The sequence below is a fragment of the Labrus bergylta genome, chromosome 3, assembly GCF_963930695.1.
Source record: "Labrus bergylta chromosome 3, fLabBer1.1, whole genome shotgun sequence".
Classification (NCBI taxonomy): domain Eukaryota; kingdom Metazoa; phylum Chordata; class Actinopteri; order Labriformes; family Labridae; genus Labrus; species Labrus bergylta.
In genome coordinates, this window is record NC_089197.1 from 26,109,627 (window position 1) to 26,131,244 (window position 21,618).

The 21,618-nt window shown below is 39.1% G+C and overlaps 3 protein-coding genes across 4 annotated transcripts in view; all 3 read left to right on the forward strand.

Moving 5' to 3' along the window:
- atosa (atos homolog A) overlaps positions 1-7,123 on the forward strand; it is a 29,305-nt gene extending 22,182 nt beyond the window's left edge. The window contains exons 7-12 of the mRNA XM_020636371.3: positions 671-759; positions 1,795-1,891; positions 2,094-2,252; positions 5,124-5,192; positions 5,549-5,748; positions 5,883-7,123. Coding sequence (XP_020492027.1) covers positions 671-759; positions 1,795-1,891; positions 2,094-2,252; positions 5,124-5,192; positions 5,549-5,748; positions 5,883-6,036 — 768 coding nt within the window. The 3' untranslated portion in view covers positions 6,037-7,123. The remainder of the gene's footprint in view (positions 1-670; positions 760-1,794; positions 1,892-2,093; positions 2,253-5,123; positions 5,193-5,548; positions 5,749-5,882) is intronic.
- Positions 7,124-8,521: 1,398 nt separating this feature from the next.
- Positions 8,522-13,339, forward strand: arpp19a (cAMP-regulated phosphoprotein 19a). 2 transcript variants are annotated; one of them, XM_065953034.1, is made up of 3 exons: positions 8,522-8,703; positions 9,713-9,835; positions 11,847-13,339. In XM_065953034.1, the coding sequence occupies exons 1-3, from the start codon at positions 8,554-8,556 to the stop codon at positions 12,015-12,017; spliced, it is 444 nt and encodes a 147-aa protein (XP_065809106.1). In that variant the 5' UTR covers positions 8,522-8,553; the 3' UTR covers positions 12,018-13,339. The 2 variants fall into 2 exon arrangements, with proteins under 2 accessions (XP_065809106.1, XP_020510826.1); XM_020655170.3 differs by having other exon boundaries at positions 8,526-8,697.
- Positions 13,340-15,358: 2,019 nt separating this feature from the next.
- myo5aa (myosin VAa) overlaps positions 15,359-21,618 on the forward strand; it is a 52,225-nt gene continuing 45,965 nt past the window's right edge. Inside the window, exon 1 of the mRNA XM_065953036.1 lies at positions 15,359-15,600. Within this exon, the coding sequence (XP_065809108.1) occupies positions 15,574-15,600 (27 nt within the window). The 5' untranslated portion in view covers positions 15,359-15,573. The remainder of the gene's footprint in view (positions 15,601-21,618) is intronic.

The window sequence follows — 21,618 nt, forward strand, 5'->3', positions numbered from 1 at the left end:
GGCACACTCAAACACTTACTGAGTCAGTCCATGCTGGTGTCAGTGCAGCTGTGTTTATCATAACAACACACTCACTCCCCTTTTCTTTAACGCCATCTGATGCATTACTCACAGTACTTTCACCAGCGTAAGAGCAGGATCTGTGAATGTTTGCCATAAAGATACTCTGAAATATCTGGCAGGTGTTTTTATTGCCGCCTGGCGGCTGAGTTGTTGCTAGGGTTAGTGTACACACAAGAACACACACAAACAGGCAGTAAGTGAGTAAGGCATGTGAGTCAACTGTGCCTCATCAGTAAGTTGTTTTACAGAGTTAGTCAGTCACACTTGATCATTGCTGCTTCCTGTCTTCTGTATATTCTCTCTCACAGTTCTAAACACACTCAGCCTCACCAATATACAAGCTCACAACATTTCACTTCATAATACACACAGTATGTTACGTTTTTCCATCTAAGGCTTTTACATTAAATCAAACCATTATTTATTTATTCAAAATATATTCATTTATAGTGAAATTTAAATGCTTTACATTTGAATAAGTAGCTTTTACTTTGCTTACTCTGCCTTTACTTCTCTCTTGCAAGTCTAAGATTTTCCAAAACAAATGTAAATGTTGTCATCCGAGCTCTAACATGTGATACTCATGTCCGGTGTGTGTGTGCTGCAGGTTCCTCAGAGGAAAAATCAAACAGGCTATTTTGACCTTGACACCTCTCTGGCTGGCTGTAAGGGTTTGCCTTGGGCCTCTGGGAAAAGGTACGCTTCCTCATCTGTGGTGTGTGTTACTGTAGTTAACCAGACTGCAACAGAGTTTGTTAACAAGGAAACTGTAAGGATATATTCACAGCTTTAATGCAGTCTTACTAACTGTTAAAAGGACAAAGGATTATTTGTTTTCATTTGCCTCCCACATCATCTGTTTATTGTGGTGCCATCTGGATCAAGTTACTCATATTTTGCATCATAATTTAGGAACCTCTTTGTTTTTCTCACTTTGTAACATTTCAGCTGTTATTATGCCTTATCTGCCAACCATGGAAACTTTGTTGTGATGGCTTTTTTATGTCCTTTTTTCTAGTTCACCACCAGTATTTTTCTAGCTATCTAAAGTCATTACACCTTTATTTAAGGAAGATTTACCACAGCTACCCTATTTCCATTCTAAAACAACAAAAAATATTTGATCAACACCAGGTTTTTGAAGTATTGTGTGCATGTTGAGAGATCACACAATAAACGTATTGTTCTTAATGGTGAGGTGAGGTCAGCCCTGTTCTGCAGACTCTTCCTCTCACGCTGCCACCTGCTGAAGCTCTGCTGTACTGTGACTGCTTCCACACATTCTGCTCAAAATGGCAGACAGTGCTGAATTGGCTACAAATACACTGAGCTTCATGGCACTGCCTACACACAGCAGGCGTAGGTGGTAACTCAGTGTTGCTTCAGATAAAGCAGATGTTACAAGATTTGAGCATTTGAGGTGGAAATTCACTTTATGATCTGTGGCCAATGTAGGCAATTTCATTTTTTATTGGTACGTTTTATTCTTGAAGATTTGGATCATAAAAAAAACATATAATCAATTATTTTATGTCTCTCTATTGTGACACAATCTGTGTTTTCTTTTAGTAATTAATGTGTGATAATGAACATTTTTGAGGTTGTCTGATTGTTTGTACTAAAATAAAATTCAATCTGACCCTGGACTCAGATCTTTTCAGACATACCTACAAGATGAAGATGCTCTCATTTAAAACAGATTGAATAAGTGTGCATGTTTTCACCCTTTAGGGTGTGTCCAAAAAGAGAGGGCTACACAGATGAGTCACAGCAGCTGTTCAGTGCCAGCGCTCCACCTGCCAGTCTCAGTCTGCTGGGAAACTTTGAGGTAAACTCAGATAAAATCTTGCAATCGTGTCTTTTCTTCAGATTTTTTTCAATACTTCTTTTTCTTTTACTCAGGCCAATTTCCGTACTTTGATCATTTAAACTGAACAAAGTGCTCACACAGTAGTGACAACACTTCTAAATTTAAATCCTGGAATTCAGTGATATTTACCATTTAAAAACGTAACTGTTGTTTCTTCTAGGAGTGTGTACTGAACAATCGCCTGGAGCCTTTAGGAATGGTCGATGGTTTTACAGCTGAGGTCGGGGCCAGCGGCTCCTTCTGTCCCAGTCACCTGACCTTACCTGTTGATGTGTCATTCTACAGTGTCTCCGATGACAATGCTCCATCACCATATATGGTGAGGTCATTTTTTTCCAATTAGTTGATCAGTCCTTTATTTTTCTTCACAGTCTGTATGATTGAACCTTAAGCTGAAAGCTGCCCATATACATGTGAGCTCCCATGTTCATTACCCTGTGAATGTTTCCATGTGTGCAGTGATGTCACTGCAGTAAATACGAGACATTTAAGCAGAAAAACAGAAAAAAACATTTTTTACTATTATAATTTGACAGGGCAGAGGAAAATTTAGATGTTGTGATGCTTCAGGAAACACACACACCTCTGGGAAAATAATACATTTATAATCTATGAAAGATGGATTGATAAGACCACAATACTTTTAACCAAAACAGTGATGAGTAGAGAAAGAATACAAAGATCAAGAGAGGTGAATAATAATACTTGGTGGTAAATAATCTTGTACTATATATACGCACCTACTATAGAGGACCCAGACTTCTATCTCCAACTTAAAGGAAATGATCTTGGATTTTGGATATTTCTCTACTGTCAAGGGGGGTGACTATAACCAAGTGCTCGATGTGTTGTAAGTTAGATCAGAGAATCATATTTTAAGCCATTTAAGACTCAGGATTCTATAAAGGCCATATGTAAAGACACTACACTACATGATGGATGGAGAGCACTAAACCCAACTGCTCAAGATTACACGTTCTTTCACACTGAATTTTTGTCTATTCTCGCATAAACTTTTTGTTGGATCTCACACTCTCTGATTGACCTGTAGACTTGGTTATTTCATGTGGAACGCCAAAAAGAGAGATCTAAAGGCTAGCCAATGAACACCAGTGTTCTACAGAATGAGGCCTTCTGTCTAAATGTAAAAGAAAACACATCAGTCTTTTAGCAAATGGGTTTAAAGCCTACATCAGGAGAGTCTGAATATATCAATCATCATTAACAAACAAGATCAACTCAAAGTCTTCAACTATGAACCAGGACACGGGATACTGGGAAAGCCCTTGTGAAGCTTGTTAAACCAGATTAGCGAAGGTAAAATATGAGCTTAATAACTTCATGTTTTTTAAAAAAAAGCAGAATTCTCCCTCTGTAGATAGACACAAAAATGATAAGAATCAGAGGATTCAATAAAGGGAAAGACCCCCTAGGATGTGGAAGTTATCAATCAGTTAGTCTCTTGTACTGTGATGGTGAACTGTCTGCAAAGATTTTTGCAATGATAGTTAACAATGTCGTACTATTATTCACCCTGACCAGGTCGGGTTTTGTAAAGTGCAGGACCTCTTCAGATAGCCTCAGACTAAAGACCTAGAGACCCAAATAGCTGCTCTTCTCTAGATGATGAAAAGGCTTTCCATCACATTAGCTGGAGCTATTTAAATTGTACTCCTAACCAGTTTGGATTTGGTGTTTCAGGATGTAATTAAATCTTATTTAAACAGCCAAAATCTATAGGAATGACTTACGGTTTGAGATCATCTGCTTTCCTGGTAGGTTGTGAAACAAAACAGGGTGACAGTACTATCACCACTTCTCTTTATAGTGGTATAAAATAAACTGGACCAAATGTTAGGTGACACCTTTCTCTAAGTTATGCTACAAAAGTCTTAATACAAAAGTATTTGAAAATTCCAGTGGGTCCCAAAAAACCTTAGGTTTGAAACTTTTGAACCCAGGACTTGAAGGCATTATATCTGTTCATTTTGACCAAGCACTGAACAGATACAACTACCTCTAAAGGGATGGGATGAACTACAGATTTTGTAATGGAGGAGAGTCCAAACAATAGAAAACAGAAAAATGGTCTGCACACTGTTTAGCTTCTTAACCATGCCTGAGGAAGATCTTGTAAGTTGCCCAGTATAAATAAAATTGCCCTATGGGAGCTGAACAGTGTGCAGACCTTTTTCCTTTATTCTGCAGTTTGTACATTTCTTTTCCTGCACCTGTATGCATTTTCCCTGGAAGTACATGCACTAGTTTTCTCTTTTTGGAGAGTCCAATAAAAATGGTTATTGCTTAATATCCCAACATCTATTTTCAGCATAATAGTTAAAATTATAAGTCAATTCAAGGAAAAGGGCTAGGATGAAACTTCAAAGACTCCAGGCTGAAATAGATAAAAGATAACTGAGACTTCCGAACATGAGACTCTATCAGGAAGACTTCCAGGGTACGCAGATAGTATTACTTCTTGTAAAAAGAGAAAATAGGCCTGTTTGGTAAGAAGAAAGATGAACTGAATGCCCTGTTTAAGGCTGTAGATTATTTAAACCAATGTCCTAGGACTAATACCCAAAACCCCGTAATCCCTCACATTAGGAATATCTGGCTTCATATTCACAAGAAAGAAGGATCATCTCCCTTCTTTATAGGATCAGCTTCAATTTGAAATAACCCAAAACTGAAAATAGGAGGGGAAGATTTTCTTCCGTAAGGGTGGCACTCTAAGGGGATTGAGAACATTTATGTAAATAGTATTTTTGGAACATTTGAGGAACTGAAAGAAATCCACAACCTGCATAGCAAAGACTTCTGTCAACATGTCTGGAGATTTAAATTATGAATGAAGTTACACCACTGTCGCTGTGCATTAAGGTCTTGGGGAGACGCACTGATCGTTTCTGCTGTGGTTGGATCACTGCAGGTGTCTAATAAACTTAAAAATACCTGCAACCTACCTGTTATTAATCTGAATTTTAAATTATATGACACTGTTAGCCAAAAATTCATAGTTATTTGACTGCAATCTCCTCATCATCACAACACAAACTGTGGCTGAATAAGATGGCACGGTGCATGAGTCAGTCGAGTCAGGGCTCAAGTCAGACTCAAGTCCAAGTCCTGGATTGGCGTACTATTGAACCTGTTTGTGACACAGTGGTTGGTGTGTGTTTTTTCACAGGGTGTGATCAACCTGGAGTCCCTGGGGAAAAGAGGCTACCGTGTACCTCCATCAGGAACCATTCAAGTGGTAAGGAAATATAAACAAAGAAGAAATGTCCTCAAAACAAGTTGTATTTTTTATCACTGTGTACACAAAGTTGAGAACAAAGAATAAATAAAAAAAGAAGGGAAGGGAGACCCCTAGTGGTTATAATTAGGCTGTATTGCTTTACATGCAGACTAAAGGGAATGTTTTTATTCATTTATGCTGATTTTTACTTCTTAATAAGCAGAGCATTTCCTCTTCATACTTAATAACATTTTTAGGATGTTAAGTACAGTGGGATGTTCACTTTATTTATTTAAAACAGCCTCTACTGCTTTGCTGTGTCTGCATAGACTTAAGAAATCTGTCTCAGTCCTGCTGTCTTGTTTTCCATCCAGACCTTATTCAACCCCAACAAGACAGTGGTGAAGATGTTTGTTGTGATGTATGATCTAAGAGCCATGCCAGCTGGACACCAGACCTTCCTTCGCCAGAGGACCTTCTCTGTTCCCGTCCGTCGTGACACAAACAGTCAGACCAGCAGGAAGGCACTTGCCCTTAGCCACGGACGCACTTTACGCTACCTCGTTAATCTGAGGTCAGTAGGCTATCATTTGTCTTCAGGAAACCAATGAGACTGGAATGTATTCTTTAGAAATTCTGTTTGCCCTCCATTATTCATTATTCATCGTCCCTGTTTTTTTTTTTCTTTCCCTCTCCAATCACAACCAGGTTCCAGAGTTCGAAGTCTGGGAAGATCTACCTCCACAGGGACATCCGTTTGCTGTTTTCCAGGAAGTCCATGGAGGTGGACAGCGGTGCTGCCTACGAGCTCCAGTCCTTCACAGAGTCTCCTATTGACCCACCGTTCTCTCCCCGCTGCTGAGACCCGACTTCCTCGCTCCCTCCGCCCTGCAGGCTGCGAGCGTTTCATCAATCACACCTAAATGCCAGCGACAGACTTTGACTCAGCCAATGGCTAGATGACAAGGCTAAAAAAAGCAGCAACTTCTGGACAGTTATCAACAAGACTCACCTGACCTGTGCCCAAAATGTTAAGTTTTATCCCTTCTGTCAACCAGGACTGACAAAGAAGGTGCTAAGAGGCTAGGAGACTCGTCAGAAATGAACGTTGTTCTCTGCTAAAATACGAGAGTTTGGTTCAAAAGTCAAAAAAGTAATGTTTAAGATTGTATTCTCCTGTTGAAGAAGGGCAGATATGATAGGAAACAATTTTTCCTGCTGTGAGTGTGTATCCTCCAGCATCTGGCAAGAGAGTAGAGAACGGTCTCTACAAAAGCAAGAGTCCAGGTTACATTAATCTGTTTGCTCAAAATCAAATTATTGATTGGATGTTTTATTGACATAATGAATAAATGATCAATCTAAGTGTCTTTATAAATGCAATACCAGGCCCTTTTAATTGTGACTTGTTTAGTTTCAAATCTTTGAAGATCAAATTGATTGAACTGAAAGTGCAGTTGGCTTTGTCCCTGTGATTCCTGAGCTCGGAGCAGAGGGAGCGCATAAGGAAGAGGAAGACTGGTGCAGCGCCATGCCCTCGTCCAAAAAACAACATGTACCATGGACCACTAAAGAAGTCAAACAAGCAATCAAGCTAGATTCAACTGAAAGCATCATAGCAGATCATCAGAAGTACACTGTGGATCTATTTTTCTCATAATAACTGGAAATGAAACAGAAAATAGTCATATTCTAATACTTTTGTACTGTTACAGAACCACTTTATTGGAAGTGTTGCAATAGGAAGAGTAACCTTAGTACAGTGTTTACACATTCACTTTCAGTTTACTTAACCATCAGTTTATTTAATATTTAAATTAATATTTCAGTTACTACTTGTGACGTCTGTCATGCTAAGATGATGTAGTGCAAACTGTATATCATAGTATGTATTTTTGACATTAATATTCAAATCTGAAAAAAATATATAAATATATCTTCTAAAGCTTCTCTGTCTCTCTGTGTTATCATTTCCTCATCATGTTTCCTGTTCACTACATCTGCTTAGAGTCATACTGGAGGGAATTGTTCATGGAAAGAAAAAAATATTAATAAAGGTTTCTCCACTGACAAAAAAAGTCAATGAGGAATCAGGAATTGTTATATAAAAGTCAGAACATTCCTCATTGCTCTCATGACTACAATAATGAGCTAGGTGTGACAGCTGATATACTGCTAATGACCTTCATATGAATCACTATAAATGCACTTTCTGGTTCAAAACCTACATTAAGTTCTGTTTTTTCCTTGCTACATAGTTTATATACACATGTAAGAGTGAGCTCATCTGTGCAAATAGCAGTGCTCATCAAATACCCTAGAACTTGATCATTACAAGCAACCTACTTGAATACATTACAAAGGAAACGGACCATGCAAGAGAATTAATCAAGCCATTATTGAATTCAATTATAGAGGGACGGGTCTATTGATACAAGCTGTACTTTGTAATATATAAATTTGGCCTGGCCTGTATTAGCAGTTGAGATTAAGATTAAGTCAAAACTTGTTTCACTGTTTATATAATTAGGATCAAAACAGCCCAAAGGTCACCCAACAATATTTGCACTAATCCATCCATACATCGGCCAGGTAACAGTGGCAGCAGACTAAACAAGTTAACAGTAAGGATCTATTACTTTCTTCACCTGAGAGGTGAAGAATATAAATGTATTAATTCAAAAGAAGATTCTTGTAGTTGGTAAAAATTGAAATCAAAAGAAGAGCAGTAAATTATATGATTGTCCCAAAACATAAAGTCCCTTGAAAGGAAAGCACTTCCCTAGTATTTCAATATTGTGAGGTATATTTATAGCAATAATTACTATTGCACAACTCTGTGCAGCTGCAATCAGCAGGTGTCCTGTTCAAACAGGCTGTGACACCTGTAACAGCCCAGCTATTTACAACAGCTCACAAGTGTGGGCTCTTGCAGTCAAAATGCACACAGAGCTGCAAATGGGTAATGGTCATGAAAATTCAATTCATCTGCAAAGCCTCAATACGCTTTATTGATACTGTTGCCCTTGTAAAAGAGTGTTTTACACATTAATGCTTTGCTGTCTATTATACCGCATAGCAACCGCATGTTTCACTCTCCCACAAAGCAATCTCCATTATGAAACACTGTTAATATGAGGAAACACAAAATGAACTGCAGTGCATTCATCTTGATCCAGATTTAAGGATTATTTGACTAAAACCTGGATTTGTGTTGCAGCACATGGGGCTAACAGCTGATCGGCATGTTACGTAATGTAAATCCGATCCCAGGCACTGTGTGTGCGCGCACAAGGCAGAAGTGCCCGAACGGGAGCGCGCCTGGTGTCTCCGCATGTGACGTAGTAGTTCTTGTCGCGGGAGTGCGCGCAGGACTCGTATGGTACGGACAGTCAGAGCAGGGGATTTGTGGATCACTTGTCAACTAGTGGGAAATCTCCGCTCTGGTTTTTACGGCACCGTAGACATGTCGGGGGATAACGAAGAAACGCAAACGACAGAGGAGACCTCAATGGACGAGAAGGTAAAGGTGATGCGCATTACCAATCTGACATCAGCAAGTCAGCACCGGTGACTTTGTTGAAGCTACATTATGTAGCTTAGCCTCTTAGCCCCGCGCTCGTCATTGTTGACATATCAAGCTCAAGAGCTGTGGCCACAATAAAGACTGCTTTGGGTCAAACTTCATGCGCGGCATTGCATTCCCGTTTAGCTGGCCTGTTGTTGTAGTGTTGAATATATAAATGTTGTCAGCTGGTTGAGTGTGAATGTCACAGATACTGAGATGTTAGCAGCTTCCCTTTAGCTAAGCTAGCTGTCATGACATTCACACACGCACACACACACACACACACTGTTAGCTCACCTGCTCACTTTAGCTAAACCAAACGATTGCTTCGCCGTGACTTGAAGCCTTGTGTTGGAGTTGGTAGGGTTTTGTCTTTATTTCCACATAAGCCATTGCAGTTTTGCGTGCTATTCATTACCCAGCTAACACCATTTTTAGCTACAGCGCAATTTTACAAGCAACCTGTGGGCTGTTTGGTTAAGGCTGCACAACACACACACACACACACACACACACACACACACACACACACACACACACACACACACACACACACACACACACACACACACACACACACACACACACACACACACAGCTCAGCTCAGCTCTTCAGGGGATACTGTGCGTGGGTTGTCGAGCAAACACCAGCCTTTTGGTAAGAAGGAGGGAAAATCTGCATAAAACCATAGTATTTAGAGTCTGAACTTGAATAAAAGCGTGAATAGGTTATCTGGTTATCATAAATTGATAGTTCAGCACTTGTTAATAAGCATTATTCTGATATATCTGGGACTTTGTTTCATATTCATTCATAGCCATAGGTCTAACATGGCCAGATTACTGCAGTGCAATCAGCTGACAGATATTTCAGCGGGGGGGGCCTGAAGGCACTTGATGAATGTAATCTCTTGATGTGCAGTATATTGTTTTTTTTCCTCTATGAATCGTGTATCTGCTTTGTTTTTAGGAGATTCAGGACAAGGTGATCAGCCCTGAGAAATCAGAGGAGGCCAAACTAAAGGCCAGATACCCAAATTTAGGGAGCAAACATGGAGGCCCTGATCTGCTTCGCAAACGCCTCACGAAGGGGGTGAGTTATCTTTTGTGTTTTTCTACAAAACATTCAGAGTTCACTAAAGGGCAGTGATTAGATCCACTGTCCTTCTTTAGAGGTAGGTTTTTTTTTAAATACTTTAACTAATGCAGTTAAGCAAGTGAATGTTAATTCATGGTCACCTTCTAGATTTTTAAGGAGCATGCGCTTCTATCAATGAGGACAGACTACATGTCATTACAACACTGTACAAATCCACAAATGACTATATAGTAAAACAAAATGATGTTGACAGTTTCATTTAAAACAGAACATTTTGTACTTTGTGAATGTAGGATCTATTAGAGGGATGTATGTCAGCACTGTTTGTTTGAGCAAGGTGTGGTGTACCTCACACAATGTATCAACCAAGTGTTTAATAACACTGTGTCCATATACTTTGACATGATTTACATCATCACAGTGCTGGAAACGATTAGTTCTTACACATAAAATATGTTGACAAACAATTTGAATGACAGTTCATTTATTACCAAGGAAACATACCAGAAAACTGGTAAAACAACAAGACTGTTGATCTCTAAAAATGGTTGAAGCACTTTAGGGTTGTGTTGTAATTTGTAATTGATAAAAGCCTGTGTTTATTTATAAATATATTATTTTAAAAAGTGGACGTTCTGTCTGACTGGCTAATCATTGAAAAACTGTTTTGATTTAATTTTATTTATTGCTTTCTTGCTTCACAAGATGTGACTTAAGTCATTTATACGGTAAAACTAAATGTAGGTTTGATGATTTTTTTCTTAATGGACCTTTGTTGGTGCATCTCAGCATTTTTCTCTGAGTTAGCTTATCAGCAGAATACTTCCACAACATCAGAAACAATGTGTATTACTTCTCCAGCTCCCCCTGATGCATGCAGGTCCTGAACTGGTTAATATCGATCATTCAATTATATTTGTATAGCACCAAATCATAACAAAATATATTTCAGGATACTTACCAAAAAGCAGGTCTACTGTTCTATTTTTTATATTCTTAAGAGAGATGCAACATAAATCCACCAAGAGCAAGCACTTGTCAGTATTTGGCAACAGTGGCAAAACCACAAGTTTCTTTAAACAGGAGAAAACCTTGAGCAGAACCATAACTCGTGTTCAATCTACTGTGAGAGGATGAGCAAAGGCAGTGAGATAGATAGAGAGAGAAAGAGCTGAATAGAGACAAACTAAGAGAGCAAAAACAAGAGCATACAGACTTATGGTTTATATTCTTTACAGAAACCCATCATAAAAAGCCTAACCTAGTTTAACATGCACTGCTCCTAAAGCTCTGCCAGTAGTGTCTGATAAAAAGTTTACTGCATCTTCTCCTAACATTAGAATTACATACATGCAATGAGACATTGGAACATCCAGAGAGAGAGAGGCGAGAGCTCAATAGACTACTATTTTTCAAAAACTCTACAGTGTATCTTCTTTTTTTTTCCTTTTTTAACTTTCTTTATTGCTTTTACATATTAACAATATTTCCATTTATATTATATTATTATATTATTATTATTGTTATTATATTTCCATGTCCGTACAGAATGTGTATTTTTTCCCAATAAAAAAACAAGATAAACACATACATACAAACAAACAATTAGACCCCTCAACCCCACCCGTACCCCTCCCCTGGCTTATATCCCCCTAAGAAAAAAAAATAAACAACGTTGACAATAATAAAAAGTAAGGGAAAAATCGCAGGATTTTTCAGGCTAGGTTCTCAGTCCAGATTAAAATGACATTCTGTGCTTTTGACATGACAAAAAGGGGTTTACGGAGTATCTTCAAAATAAGATCCCAATTTGTAGAGTATGCATATTTTTATGTCATCATTTGATCAAAATCATCTTCAAAAAATAGGCTTATTATGATTGCTGTTGTTATTTTCTTTGCATACTAAAGATTTCTGTTAGTCTGAATGTTAACTGTTTAACACTATTAATTTATTTTTTGATCCGACACAATTTTAAATGTTTTTTATTTCTGCCTCTCTACAGCAAAAGTACTTTGACTCTGGGGATTACAACATGGCTAAAGCGAAAATAAAGAACAAGCAGTTGCCGACAGCTGCACCAGAGAAGACCGAGATCACAGGGGACCACATCCCCACCCCCCAGGACCTGCCCCAGAGGAAACCTTCTCTGGTAGCCAGCAAACTGGCAGGCTGATGTCCACACAGCCCACTAGAACCCCCCACCCCCACCCCAACCCTTTTCCCCAGTTCTAACCCTTCCACTCAAGTCTCAAAGCTGTAATATACCTCTCCTGCCCCTCACACTACTACCCGTCCCTTCCTCACAAGCCTGGACCCAACCTTACATGATCCCACCCCACACCTAGAAGCACCCAGCAGACCTTTTATTTTTGTTTCCACCTCATCTGGCCATGTCTCTACTACCTCCCCCAGACTTACAGCCCCTTTGTCATTGTCCGCTTACTTTCCCATGTTCCTTTTTTCATTTTCCTCTGTACTTCCATGTAAGATACTCATAAAGACAGGACATCCGCGTGTGAGTGTGATTAGCAGACTAGACACCTCTTTTACAACCACCTTGATTACTGGCTGAAGAGAAGAGCGAGCAGAAGAAGCTGTGTCTTGTACGGTTGGAGGGCTTTAGTAAGGCCATCAGGATCCCTCCATTTGGAAGTTTGTGTAAATATATATAATTCCTTTTGTTTGGCACAAGGGCAGACATCAGCCTTTTAGAATGTTTAATCAGACATCAGACTTGTATCATTCACTGTATGTCCTTACTCTAAATTATGCTGTCAATATGCTTGAGTTATTGACTATATATAGTAATCCAGAGGCCAAGCTCAGTTTTGAAAACGCTTTGATTGTGAATCGGGGAGGAAAGGCGTGCTACATGACCACACAGTAAAGGAGAAAACTGCTTCATATGGATCTGCATGTGTGACGCAAATGATTCTCAATGAGCGCCTTTTTAATTCCTCAAAGTGCACTGAGCACAAACATGTAAACGCAGATGCTGAAAAGCTCAGGTGCACTGGGTGTTGTCATGTACCAGCTGTCAAAACTTGGAAGTGTTCTGCTTTTGAAATAAAAGATAGAGGAAGGGAGGGTGTTGTCTCAATTTGAACTGCATTGTTGACATTTAACACTGTATTTGTGGTGTGTTGAGCATTTTAGCCTCGGATGATGACGCAGTCTCTTCTCAGGCCAAAGTCTGGTTCCAAGTTATCATGAATGAATCATCATGCTCAAAAAGAGGACTATATGGGACCTGTGAGTAGAGACCAGGCTTTGTTTTCCTGTAATCTGTGCGATTAGATTTATTTCATGGTAAAATTTTACTGGGATCACACTTGGCACTGGGAACAAAAAAGTGTGATTGATTTTTAAAAAAGTGATGTGGTAAATCTAAGCTAACACTACATCAGTCTGAGCTGTGCATGTATATGGCTGCCCTGCTGTCACTTTGTGCCATTTTGTTTTTGTAAATAAAATAGTTTTGCACAAATGTTGAAATTCTGTGTTGTGTTTTTAACTTTGAATTTGTGTCAGAAGTGCTCCATGAGTACATTTCACACTAACTCGTATTAATGGACCTAACAAGTTACTTTGATGAGACTAGATTACTTGTACATTTTAATTTCACAATTTCAATTTATATCTTAAACCAGACATTTTGACAAAGTTAAATGTACTTGTAAAAAAACAACTTTAAAGTGGAAGGAAAAAATAGCATAACAGAAGGACCTCTTGCAGCCACAGAGCAGTTGCATTGTGCTGAGGTCATCAATCTCTATTTGTGTAGCGCCTCGCTCACTCTAGTCTCACTCTCTTGAGACTAAAAAAGCAGGTAAAAGACCTTACTCATATTTTACAGAGACCCAATGTTTATCCATCATGAGCACAGCATTTAGCAAAGTTACAGTTGCAAGAAAACCTTCCTTTTAAGAGGCAGAAATCTTGGATAACACCAGGCTCATGATGGACAGCAATATGCCGAGATCTGCTTCTGATTAAACAAGACAGTATTTCATTTTTTGTGACTCCAGCACTGTGTTGCATCTTTATAAATGTGTTAAAAATAATCATTAAAGACTTTCTCATGTTGTTCTATAACTTTAAATCGGAAGTATCAGAGAAAAGGGAATATTCTTTTCAAATACCATAGCATATAATGCTAACCGAGTTGTTAGAACATTATGGACAATAACATGTGTGACGCACACAAAAGGTGTTGTCACATTTTATGTTTATATCTGGTTTGGTTTATTTTATAAGTAATATAAAGGGGCACTTTAATATGAGCCATGTTGGCCAGTGAAATATTTCTTTGAAGAGTTTCAATTTAGAATAAACTGCACATATCAGTGTTGCCAGTAGGAGGCAGTATGGCGCTGTGCTTCTCCCTTGGACGCTCTTTGTTTGCAGACTCTGGTCGCTTCTTCTTTATGCTGAGAGAAGCTGCACTGAGCAGAAGCACTGTTGTCTTTCTCATCTTTCTCCTGTTTACACAGGAACCTTATTTGTTTATGGGTCCCAGCCTGAGACCTGTAACACATGCATCCCTTACACAATCTCGTGTGTGAACAAGAGTGTTTTTAGTGGGAGGCTACGGCAGCTAAGCTGCAAAAAGGACAGATTTAGAAATACTTTTTTACCTACTGCAATTGCACTTTATAACGACTCCCCTTTAAGTAAGGACAGAAGACATTTAAACTTTTAAACTTTAGCCTGAGTTGCATATATCATATATCAAACTGTATTGTGGGCTCATGTTTTTTTGTATGAGTGGGATATGTATGTATATATGTGTTGTGTTGTGTTGTGTGTTTGTATGTATGCTGGCTGCTGGAACACCTACATTTCCCTGCTGGGATGAATAAAGTATATCTTATCTTATCTTATCTTAAATGATCTTGCAAAATGGTAAAACAAATATTGCAAATTCATTCAGTTTAGAATGCAAAATTGTGTTGTCCTTTTCTTTATAAAGTGGGAACAATGTTTCCTTAATTATATGTTTTGTTGAAAAAAAAAACAGGAGAAAACGTAGGAAAAATTGTGTGCATATAAAAAATATAAATATAAAATAAATGCAAAGCACAATAAAAAATGTTTTTGTTTTTTTTACGATGTTGATTTTCTTACTCGAACTAGATATTATCATTAAAACATTTATAAAACTGCCTGATAATGACCACCTGACAAATAACTGATAAAAGACTGTATTTATATGTATGTAGTGTATGCTTTATATCAAGAAGGTGGGGTTTCCGAGGGAGAAAACCACGGAAGATAGTAGTAGACAAGTAGGCATCATGAATGCCAGGTAGGAATATCAACAAACTTGATACAGATTTATCCTTTTTAGCCTATTTAGATGTTTCAGGTGCTACTCGGTTGCGTGGGGTGGGGGGAAAAATGTTTTGTTGTTGATGTATTTTCAACCACTGACCATCAGGGGGCGCAGTTTTCCCACGCGGCAGATAGACCCCCTCCAGTTTGGCTGAATCATTTCATCCATCATACCCAGAATGCAAAGTGAGACACCGAAACCTCAGCAGCCCGGAGCTTGTTTTCAGGTTATCATGGCGATAAGAGACGCATCTTCTGCTTGAGCTTTCTGCAGTGTAAAAAAAAAAAACCCTCTCCTGCACCGCTGCAGGGAAACACACGCCGGGTTCATGCAGTGTGGAGAGCCGCCGGAGGTTTAGCTCAGACTGGAGTAAAGGACACAGCGAGTGACCGTCATGGCAGCGTCGGAGCTGTACACAAAGGTAACTGTGTATATTTATATGATAACTACTGCTAGCTTGTCGGCTACAGAAACTGTCCTCGTCGCCGGGTCGACGTTCATGTCCTTCATTTTCTTCCAGGAAATAATCTTGACAGTTTCGTGTTTATGTCAGGGAAGGTGTTTCTTTTCAGTAGCATTTGTCGTGCTTGCTTGAAATGAATGAAAACGATGTTGAAAGCCTTTTAAAAACGCTGGTGTGAATAGTGTTTAAATATGAATTAGTGTTTGCTGACAAAAGACAAATATACTCTCTAAACTGTCTTCATTTTCATTCACTAACCTCACAACAAATCTGACTTTTATTCCTGATATTTTTTTTATGTCTTAATGTCATTTTCCAATAAGAAGATTTCATCATCTCCCGGTTCTTTTATATATATATATATATCTTTCAATCCTCCCCTCAAGAAAGCTAATGGGCTGGGATGATGCAAAGGCGGTGCCAGCCATCATGGAGGCTCTGGTTTTACGCGTTTAAAACCCGTAAATCATGAGTTAGCTCCAGTCATAGCATAAATACAGCCTTGTTCAATTGCTTTATGTCAATATTCGGGTGTGTCTTAATCCCATGACCTCGTCTCTCAGATGTCCTAGCTCTTAGCTGTAGTCTGGGTACCGCTGGGATGCTGCGTTGCTGCATCCTTTAGCATGCAGGATGATGTTTGAACAGAGGCCCTGCAGCCTCAGTGAAGCTGCAGAGAATATGATGCTGATGCTGCTGAGGAGGCCTGGTACACTGAACACTGACAAGGTCATAAGTGCTGCGGCTTCTGCTGTATTTCTATTATTATTATATATGTGTGTGTGTGTGTGTGGCTGTGTGTGTGTGTGTGTGTGTATGTGTGTGTGTGTGTTTGAGGGAGAAGAAGATGAGTCACCCATCCCCCTACTTTGAAAGCTGGTGCCTGTAAAGGCTGTTGCGAAGGGAAAAAAAAGTGACGATCGTTGTTGAAATACTTCAGTTGTTTGTTTTCTAATCAGCAGCACATTACATACAGCAGTACACATTTGAAGTATTTTCTTGACTAGCTTTTACATGTGGTCAAAGGCTGTCTTTTAAAGCAGATAACACCAGTTTGTTTGAACCCAGTGTCAGAAAGTGGTCCCTCTGGTTCAGCGGTCTGCTGTTGTCACCCTGACCTCTGACCTTTCAGAAATTACTCAAACAAGGCGTTAGGTGAGTGTGTGTGTAGTAATGACACATTTTAAAATTGCCCAACCACACTAGATACATTTATCCATTCAGTTTATTTATTTATTCTTCTTAAATATGAAAACTGGATTCCTCTATTACTGAGAACCGAATATTGGTGGGTTAATTTTATAATTTCTTCACAATAGAAATAACGTTATTTGTGGATCTGGTTTTCAAATCAATTAAAAACGATTTTTTTTGTTTCAGCTGGTCCCAGCTTTTAAAATGTGAGTATTTGCTGGTTTCAACCTTTGTATTGGTTTAAATGGCACAGAAATAAGGGGAACAAGGGGCGCTTTGGTTGCATTTTGTGTCAGTGTGGCTGGGAAACACAAAGTTAGTTTCTGCTTTGAATGGTGCAGTCAGTTTTAGGAGTCGGCCTCTGATGTCAGACCCCCCTCTCTGATTTACTTTTCCATCACAGGGAGGGAAACACTCTGCCCTTTGTGTGTGTGTGAGTCAGACTTATAGAAGCCTATTGAGGGGTCTGAGCAGCTTGGTTAACACACACACACACACGCACACACACGCACACACACACACACACACACACACACACACACACAGGATCAGATTCTGCTTAAATCTATGCTTGGCTCCTGTTTGACTTGGCTTCCTGTTTAAAGAGAGGTGAGTTAGAGGTGAAGAGAGAATTCATAACTTTAAGGAGAAGGACAAAGCTACAGTTTGCAACATTTATAAACATTTCATTGACAAAATAAAATTCACATTTTTTTATTAGATTAGAGTTCAGTCTGTTTCCTCCGCTTGAGCCAAATCAAATCAGGATCAAAAACTGAAGGCAGAATTGAATGTGAATAAAACAGAGCTTTGTATCTAAAAGCAGAGATGGATGAGAGGGAGGATATTCGTGGGGAAATGGAAGTGAGGCAATGCTCAATTAGATGACTCAGAGATGGAAAAACTATTCAACACACAGCCCGGGAGTTTCTGTAATACAAACTGCTTTTAAACGTCTTAAACAAGTATCAGTATCAAAACAATTAAACGTGCTTTATTTCTAAATTGCTAGATTCAGTGCAAATCACGAACCTTAGCAAAAAGAAAACTGCGGCATTATTGTCACTGCTTTACACTTGGGAATCACAGTGTTTAGTTTGTGATACAGTATTGTTCCTCCAAAATAGTATAGATGTAAAATGGATAGGCTGGATGCAAACATTTTAATTCTTACTGGTAGATTCATTTTTTTTTTTTTAGAGAAAACAGTGAAAAGTTTGGTCAATAAATCATCTAAAATTGTGAAAATGTTGCTCTCAGTTTCTCAGCCCCCAAGGTTACTTTCTTAAATGTAATGTTTTGCTCAGCAATCAGTCCAAAGCATGAAGGTACACCGTACATTATGATGCATGACAAAGAAATGACGCTCTCCATGATGAGAGACTGATAAAGAAATGTATGTGGCATAATTTATAAAACAAGTACAGAGATGGGAGACTTCACGGTATATCAGAATTGAATCATGAGGGTCAGAAAACAGTGGCTGGTTGAAACTATGAAGCCTGCTGCAACTGCATGCCGCTCATTGATGTGAGGGAGCAAGTGTTGTCATGAACAGCTGACAGAAAGAAAAAAACACCTGCCGTTACATCATTTGCTTGGGGGCTGCCAAAAAGCACAGCATGTTGACTGTTTCAACCCACAGAAAGCAGTGCAGCTGTAGTTTTCTTTGATTAACTGTTCAGTTAATTTTAACACCCTAGGTTATAGTTTTCCATGATGGCGGCAGGCAGCATGGCTTCATACATAACACTGATCAGTTGATCGTTCAGTCGACCACTTTGGTCTGGATTGTATTCTCAACAGTGGACTGAATTGCCTTGAAATATTGTGCAGACATTCATGCCTCCCAGAGGATGAATGTGTGTTGCTTTCACCCTTATTAAGTCCATATTAGGACTTCTAATTCATGAAAAATGTTCAATAAGTTTTAATTCAATTTGCTACCAACATGCATGTGATAAAATGTGACATTTTGTGATCATCGGATCATCAGATTTGTATTTATCATATATTCAACCAAACAGTTGGGAGATAATTACATTCCCATCAGCCTGGCCTGTTTTTGTTTGGTGCTAATAATAGCAATTGTTTTCATGCTTCAATAAGGTACTAAATTAATAAAACGTCATGCTTCGTGTCAAATCAGCTGCATTAGGTGTCAGATTTTCTGTGATCTAATGTCAGTAGGTAATTTGTTTCCTTTCTGCTCTTGTTGAGAGCATGTGCTTTAGATTACTCAGATAAGATAACCTGGTTAAAGTAATTGTGCAGTCATGTTATATATGCTGACGCTCTGGCCTGTAGTCATTGCATTCCTGTCCAACGCAGACAAACGCACCAAGAGTGGATGCTATGGCTGCTCCATTATGGCAACAATAATAAACCCATGGATAAAACAAACACAACTGTGCATGCACCACAGTAATAATTTTATCTCGATTATATTGCTTTCAAGATCATGTGAAGCCAAAATCTTTGTTTTGAATTTGAAAGTTGATTAATTGCTTAGCACTAGTGGATGCACAGAAGGAAACAAACCTTCTTTTATAACATTGTTAGTTTGCATCAGAGTCACAACGCTAACATAAACAAACATAAGGTAAAAGAAGTTACATTTAGTTAAATGTTTGGATATTAGTTGATGTAGTATCTCTTCGGCTCATCTGTGCATCTGCCACACATTGTTGTTTTGAGCCAAATCTGTGGTTTGTGGGATCGTCCTGTTTATTTGCATGAAGTCTCTGTCTAACAACTCATGTGATCGGTAAAGGAAGCGGGGCTGCTTGATTGACAGCAGGGATGCCCAGTGGTCTGTCATAGGACAGGGGACTTTTAGGATACGTCGGTGAACTCTGCCTGTGTCTGCAGGCACAATGGGAAGGTTTCATTCAGCACAGCAGGCTCTGGAGCTCAGTGCTCCATCAGCTTGTGTCTGGTCTTGTGGCGCGTGTGCATCCAGAAACATCCGTGAAATCATCAGACTCACAGCATGAGCTAGAGACTAAAGAAAGAGACAAGATGAACCGGGAGTTGGAATATATGTTTGTTCAAGTGAGTTTTTGCTTATTTTAAACTTCATCTTAACCCTCCATTCTTATTTTAAGTAAGATATGTAGCCTAGAGTTATCTTGTAAAATTGTACAATTAGACAGACTCTAAAATAAATGTATAACTTTTGGTTGTTGGTGAAGTCTCTCTTGAGCTCTATGTGGTTCCTTAATTAGTTATGTGGAAGTCATCAATTTGTTTTATTGTTTCTGAAGAGTGGAGAAGAAGCAATGATCCTGGCACACCCTTCTTCTAGTCTCATTTCTGTAGAGGAAAGTTTGGGCAGTAGCAGCCACCGATTAGTGACAAATCTGATTTTAGCCTGTTTTGGTATTTGAGTAACAGCAAAATCTTTGCTTCCAATTGCCATAATTGAATCACTGAAAGTTGTTTGTACTGGGTCCTAACTTTTGCAGATGCAAGACTGCATGTGTCGCAAGAAGCAATATTATCTTCTGTTCAATGATTACTAAGCAGGCTGTTAAGAAGAGCCTTATTGTGGTATCGCTGAACTTAGCTGGTTAGCTTAGCATTGCTTGTTTCCTACTTTATTGTGTATATATTTTTCAGTATTGGTAAAACTTCATTACAGGCCAATTGTCTAGTACAAACATAAAGCACATCTGTGCATTGACTTTCCGGCCCTGTCATAACATACAGAAGTGAACTACTACTCTGAGAGTCAGCTCTGACTAAAGTAATGAGATTAAGTGCTGGGCAGTGTCGCAGCTTGTTAGGAAGAGTCTCTGATCTTTGGCCACCACTGGACACTGGCACGCTAGTTGTGCCACAAGTCCTAGTTAGGACGCACAGTTGGGTGTATCGATTCTAGCACAGTTGCTCTCCGACTAAACTCTCGGACACAGTGAGGTCTCTGGATCTCAGCGTCATGCTGCGTGTGCCCAGCTGAGCAGAAAAACAGCAGATTCTCACATGAGTGGCATCATGTGACGAGGCTTCAGCAGTCTGGGCCTCCATTGAGAATATGTGAGCAAAACACTGCAGCTGTCCACAAAGTCATCTCTGCCGGACCGTGATGTCTGTTTCAAGCTTTTAATCTAGCTCCACTCGTTTCAGTGTTTTCTTCTCTTAAGTCCCTTCACTCCTAGATAAAGCCAAAGATTAAAGATGTTTAACACACTAGTGCACTGCATACTGGTACATTACAGAGCAGAGGAGTGTTCAGTCCATGACTAAGCCAAAGTACTTTGAATGTACTACGTGTTTTTGATGATTGTTAAAAAGTATGACATAAGATGTTAATGGTTTCTCTTGGGTTGTCTGTATTATTCAATATTTAACGTTCATTTTTTTGGGCCACAATAATTTCAGGTGTTTTATTAAGAAATACATTTGTAAACTTAATTAAAAAAAAACAGGAGCAACCTTTTAAACCCCCCCCCCCCCAAAAGAAAATCAGACAAATAAAGTTGAAATGATTTCCATGTATGTTTTATCAGTGGACTAGTTGGCTGTGGTAGTTCTGGTAAGTCAAAGGAAACCCTCCAAGGCTTCACAGGAGTCACAGCTGCTCGCAGTGAAAGCTCAGAGCTCAGTATTAGCAAGGTGAAGTCTCTAAGCTGCTGTTGACTTGTGCAGATTTGAAAACACTTGTCATGGATGCCCCGCCCTTCAGTTACAGCCCTCCTTCCAACACACACCTGCACATATACTGACTGCAGACACTTTACACATACACACTGTCCCAATGCCTTGATCTCTAATGTCACC

What these genes read in the sequence shown, in the direction of transcription:
- arpp19a (XM_065953034.1), top strand. Translation starts at nt 8,554, where the DNA reads ATGGTACGGACAGTCAGAGCAGGGGATTTGTGGATCACTTGTCAACTA. An exon ending in CAATGGACGAGAAGGTAAAG is followed by an intron (nt 8,704 to 9,712) that starts GTGATGCGCATT and finishes CTTTGTTTTTAG; the next exon opens with GAGATTCAGGACAAGGTGAT. An exon ending in GCAAACGCCTCACGAAGGGG is followed by an intron (nt 9,836 to 11,846) that starts GTGAGTTATCTT and finishes GCCTCTCTACAG; the next exon opens with CAAAAGTACTTTGACTCTGG.